The 6,064-nt window shown below is 40.1% G+C and overlaps 1 protein-coding gene across 1 annotated transcript; it reads left to right on the top strand.

Annotated features, from left to right (window-relative positions):
* The first annotated feature begins 1,425 nt into the window (after positions 1–1,425).
* On the top strand, positions 1,426–2,304 carry LOC149474362 (olfactory receptor 2A12-like). The gene has a single exon (XM_089667138.1). It carries the CDS (start codon positions 1,426–1,428, stop codon positions 2,302–2,304), a length of 879 nt encoding a protein of 292 aa, XP_089523264.1.
* Positions 2,305–6,064: the final 3,760 nt, after the last annotated feature.

Below are 6,064 nucleotides of genomic sequence, written 5' to 3'. Positions count from 1 at the left end.
GTGGACCATATTTTTTTTCTTGATGGATTCCACCAAAAGTATATTTGGTCAAGGAGAGTGGCATTGTAGTAAGATTTCAGGTGGGGGATGCCTGCTCCTCCTCTGGTTGTGGGACGTATTAGAAGGTTGGTGGTGCGCCTAGGTTTTTTGGAGTTCCATAGGAAATTTGCAAGAATTGTTTGTAGTCTGGAGAAGGAGTTAGGAATCAGTATAGGGAGTGTGCGAAATATGTAGAGGATTTTGGGTAGAATGTACATTTTCAGAGTCGCTACTCGTCCCAGCTTAGAGAGTTCTGAGGTGCGAAGAGTGGCAATTTCTTGGGGAATAGTTTCTAGCAGCATCTTATGGTTCGAGGTGTATAGTTGATCTGTTGTTGCGGTGAGTCTGATTCCTAGATAGGGAATACTGTTTGTTTCCCAAGAGAATGGGAATTGTTTAGTAGAATTTGGTCTTGGGATGGTGTATGAAGATTTAGTATCGAGGATTTGGGTTCGTTAAGTATGTAGTAGGAGACTGTCGAGTAAATATGGAGGTGGTTATGAATTGTTTTAAGGGATTTGTTTGGGTTGGTCACCATCAATATGATGTTGTCTGCAAATAGACTGATTTTATGTTCCGTGTTAAGGTGTTTGATGCCGGTAAATGTCGGGTCGTCTCTGAGTTTAGAAGCTAAGGGTTCGATGAGCAGTGTGAATATTATCAGGGAAAGTGGGCAGCCCTGTCTGGTACCGTTTGTAATGTCAAAAGGGTCAGATAGTGTTCCATCCGTTAGTACTCTAGCAGAGGGGTGTGAGTATAAAGATAAGATGGCTGTCAACATCCATCCTGTGATGCCAAATTTTTGTAGTGTGAGTTGTATCCAGTCAAATGCTTTTTCTGCATCTAGAGATAATAGTAAGGAAGGGCACTTGGTGAGTTCTAGATTATGAAGAAGGGATATCATTCTTCTGGTGGCGTCAGGTGCTTGACGGCCTGGAATGAATCCTACTTGGTCTGGGTGTATTGAGGATATTATGGATTTTAGGCGTTTTTGTTTGATCATTTTGGATAGTAATGAACTGGCTTTGTTTCCTAAGGAGTAAAATTTTACTTTCATTTTTTGGAGATTAAGGTCGTACTTATATGATAGAAGGGATCTTAGTTTGTTTTTATCTGTAGTGAGAGAGGAAGATATTAAGGGATCTGGGGATTTTTTGTTAATTTCTTCTTTTGATTTGATTAAGGTGAGGAGTTTGTCGATTTGTTGGTTTCTTTGTTTGGTATTACGGGAATTTAGTTGTATAAGAATACCTCTCATGTATGCCTTATAAGTGGACCATAATATGGGTATAGATATATCAGGTGTATCATTGAGTTCAAAAAATGTGTTGTGTGCACCCAATATATGTTTCTTGTGGTCTGGATTCTTCAGACCATCCACTGACCATGAATGCACTTTTTGGGCTTTTCCTTCTGATCTATCTGATGACTCTTATCACAAACCTTCTTATATTTTTCTTGGTCCTCACTGACTACCATCTTCACAACCCAATGTATTTTTTTCTTGCCAACCTGGCATTTCTGGACATGCCCTATTCATCAGTGACTGCACCAAAGATGCTCTATGATTTGGTCACAAAAAGTCGATCAATATCCATTCCTGCCTGTAAAGCCCAAGTCTTTTTCTATCTCTGCTTTGCTTGTTCAGAACTTTTCTTGCTCTTGGCTATGTCCTACGACCGTTACATTGCCATCTGCCGCCCCCTACATTACAAACTAATTATGTTTTGGAGGGTCTGTGCTCATATGTCCTCCATGGTCTGGATTGTAGGATGTTCTATCTCTTTGGTTTATACTTTACTTTTGCTCAGGTTGTCCTTCTGCAGAACATCTTCCATCCACAACTTCTTTTGTGACCTTCCACACTTATATCAGATTACATGTACTGACCCCTTCATAAACATGGTGGTCTTATTCTTATCATGTGCTACTTTTGGATTAGGAGCCTTTCTTTTGACCTTTCTTCCATATGTCTATATTTTCACTACCATCCTCAGAATCCGTAGTAAGACTGGAAAGAGGAAAGCATTCTCCACCTGCACATCACATATTATGGTGGTCTTCATTTTTTATGGCTCCTACATTTTTATTTACTTGGTTCCATCTTCCAGCGATATGGTAATTTTAAACAAACTGTTTTCAGTCATATCTGCCCTCATTAACTCATTGTTGAATCCTCTGATCTATAGCCTGAGGAACAAAGATCTCATGGAGGCGCTTATGAAATCTTATTATCACCTAAAATTAATTCCAGTTTGCTGCTGAAACTATAATTGTGAATATTGACACTTTTATTTTTCTAGGAAATTTTTATATGACTAAAGATTTTAGTAATGTCTATCATAAATTGTAAAAATGTCATTTATTCATAGTTGTTCCTGATCTATGGTCATTGAAATTTTGATGCCTTGCCCACTTTCTTTTTCCTTTTCCTGCGTTTGACTTCTTTTTTACTAATTTCAAATACATTACATATCAAAAATACTTATATAGGGAAACATTAAATAAATACTTGACATGGCACAGGACGGAGGATATACAAGAAAGTGCATTCTCAAGAACCCCCAAACTCTTTTTCCTAACGACACTTTTCATTCCCCTTTAAAAAGAGACCGAAAGAAAGGAAGGTAACTCCTAGTTTTAAAATACTATTTGGTCCACCTAGGTTTATCCAGGAGAGTTCTTATATCCACCAGGCCTTTTATATCCTACCTCTCTCCCCCCACCCCCAATCATCTCTCATCCTCCACCTGTGTCCATGTTTTCTGGCTTTGCAAAAAAATCTCAATCATGCCTTCCTTCTTAAATAATACTGTGACCAGAGCAATATTTTTTTTACACACTGTGATTGCTTATACTAGTGAATTTCACTGTTATAAGCAACCAGTTTTACTGAGTGAAATGGATTCATTCAGTATTTACTACAAATGAACGCCAATCGTTGTGTACTATTGCATGAGAGTATAAAAAATACAGTGAGCGCTCCAATGGTCAGCAGCTTAACATTCAAGGAAAACACATAAAAGTCCCAAAAATATATATATAAAGAAAATGCAGCGCTGTGTGATGTTACTATATTGCGAGCAGATGTTAATAATAAATGAAACCAAAGCAAATGAATAAATGGATAAATAAATCAATAAATAAATAAATCACAGTCCAGTAATGGTGCTCGCTGATTCCCAGTGCAAAAGTTAGAAATGCGCACTAACCAGAAACATATTAATAATACGCATTGTATATGATATCATGGAGATTCCCCTCTCTTTTCTGGTCTGGTAATGGGCAGGAGCTGAAGATAGTAGAGATGAAGCGCCCTTGTGTGGCGAAATGGAGGTCCAGCAGGTCACAGAAATCCTTACAGAAGTGTGTGAAGTGGAAAATTCCTCCTCTCAAAGGCTGGTGCAGGGATCAATCTGGGTCTGCAGAAGCTGAAAAGGCTCATCGCAGAAGACACAGGAAAGAACCATAGTGTAGTAGGTTGATGAAAATGATTTTATTCAAGAAAAACAGGAGTGTTCAGGAAAAACTCACAATGGTGCCAGGTTTAATCAAATAACTGACCCTTTAAGATTAAAGATGGCCGCCGGGCCTCCACGTGGCACCGGCGGCGTAGTGTCAATGGCGTCCTGGGCTCCCTTGACGCGTTTCGTGAGCACGCACTTCTTCAGAGGTGATCTGCTATGATTGCTAACAGCGGTCACATGGTACCAGCAGCAGCTGGTACACTGATTGGTCATCTGATGTGTCTGGTGGTAACAGCGGGTGACAGATCACGCTGCAGTGTGGCCCATGGGGCAAGCACAAGGCACGTTCTGTGGAGGACATCATGTGACATCCACACATATTGACGTGTGTACTGCCGTCATTTGTCATTAGGCCAGGCAGGAACAGGATATACAGGATATATATATTTATATATATAAATACCTGTGTATGTGTATATATATATATATATATATATATATATATATATATATATTTATTTTTGTTTTATTTTTTTTAAAGGATAAATTAAATGTCCATTATAAATATTAATCTTTGCATTGCTAGTAGTGGTTACTCTTCTTGCCCCAAGCACAGATCAACTCCCACCTTCAACACGGAATCATGGCTACAGTACTCATCCTTGGGATGGCAGAATATAGGCAAAAATAGCTGCCTAAATTCAAAAATAGCTGCCTAAATTTAGCTTCCCCTCCCCCACGCTAGTGATTGGGCATTGAAAGAGCAGCAGTATGCTGAGGTAATCTGTGTGCTTTCCCATCCAGTAAGCGAGTCCACTATCTTCCACTGTGTGCCACCCAAGTTCAATATCAGACCCTCTGAGTGTGGTATTGATTTTAAGGGAAAACACCATGCAAAATCCATGCAGGAACCCCCCCCCCCCCAAAATCTGTAGTAGACCGTTATCAGGGCATGCAGCATGGCTGGCCAGGAAAGACGGGGGGGATCCCACCTCTTGCACCATACCAGGTCACATGCCCTCAACATGGGAAAGGCCCGTTTCAAGGGTTACCCCCCCCACACCCAGAAAAGCACCTTGTCTCATGCTGATGCCTGTTTCCCACAACCCCTGCCTGGTGGTTGGGGGGGATCGTGGGCAGGAGTTTTAACAGAATTTGGAAGCCCTCCTTAAAAATACAGGTGACCTAGATAATGGATACCCCCATGTGAATGTGTAAGGGGTACATAATAAAAAAAAGTAAATAAACACACTTGTAAAAAATGTATACAAAAATTGAAATGTCCTACAATGTAATTCCCTTGATGATCACATTGTCCAGCAATGCAGATCCTCGTTCATTGTAAAGGACTTCACCCGAGAGACCCCGCCCCTTTGCTTACATTTAGCAGAAGGGCCCAGAAGCTGTCATTTGCTGCAAATTGGTAACTGAATTAGACGTATTGGTGGGTATGTGAATTGTTTTCTTTCAACGCGTCAACAGGTTGACAGGAGTTGTTCAACATGATTGACTAGGATCTGCATCTATGAACAATGGGATTGAAGATAGATTTACATCTTTTGACTTTTTTGGTGTTTTTTATTTTTTGACTTAAAAACTTGTTAAACATTTTGTTTAGCTACTATGCATATTTTATTTATTATAAATGATAGGAGTACTATCATCCCCTTAGTCATCCATATGGAGAGAGATATCTGGGTCCCTTTTATTTTTAATGAGGCTTTCATATTTTAGGAAGCTGCCTACCCTCAGATCCCACAACCCCCAGGGAAAGGCAGCTTTGCCCTTACCAGCTTAGGAGCAAGGTGCTTTGCCAGGGGTGCCCCTTTGGCAAGGTACAACCCATGTTGAGGGCATAGGGCCTGGCATAGTTCTAAGGTCTGCCTTCAACTTGTCTCCTCCTTTTCCTGGCCTTCCATGCTGCATAATGCATACTCAAATGTCTAGTATAGATTTGGGGGGATTCCATGCTTTTTTGTTTTTTGAATGGGGTTCCCTATTAAAATTCATACCAAATCTAAATGAACTGGTATGGTTTTTGGGAGAACCCATTACTTTTTTCCACAAATCTCCACCCTTTGTCCAAACAGGAATGAGACATTGGTTGCTAGAACGCTGAGGACCGCCAGCTCCAACAACCAACCTGAGCAGGAATCTGTCTCCTTTAGCAGCGGTATTACTAATATAAAGGAGACACCTTCCTACTGCTAAATGTTTTACTTCTCGCTACATTTGGGGGTTTGGCCCAGCAGAACACCCATTTAGTTTGTCAGTTCACCAAACCTTCAGACAATCAAAATTCAGTTCAAACATTTGGACTGAACCAGCAACTTCTCCCTACATATAACAGAACAGACTGGCCTCCTGGATTGTGAAGTTTTTCTATCTGAATTTTTTAGTAGCTGGGCGAATTTCCAGCAATTTGTGATCATAGATGTTTTCCACTGATTCTGGGCGAATTTCCACCGATTTGTGATCATAGATGTTTTCCTTTTAACTGGCAATAAATGGCAACATAGAGAATAAATTGTTAATAATTTGAAAAAAAAATCTCATAG

Source organism: Staurois parvus, unplaced genomic scaffold (genome assembly GCF_062004578.1).
Source record: "Staurois parvus isolate SC_StPar_1 unplaced genomic scaffold, SC_StPar_1.0 ptg000006l, whole genome shotgun sequence".
NCBI classification, from domain to species: Eukaryota; Metazoa; Chordata; class Amphibia; order Anura; family Ranidae; genus Staurois; species Staurois parvus.
The sequence above is the reverse complement of the archived record's forward strand: the minus strand, read 5'-3'. Positions and strand labels throughout refer to the sequence as shown.

Bases quoted from the DNA above. Each gene is read 5' to 3' on its own strand.
- LOC149474362 (XM_089667138.1), top strand. From the start codon at position 1,426: ATGAATGCACTTTTTGGGCTTTTCCTTCTGATCTATCTGATGACTCTT.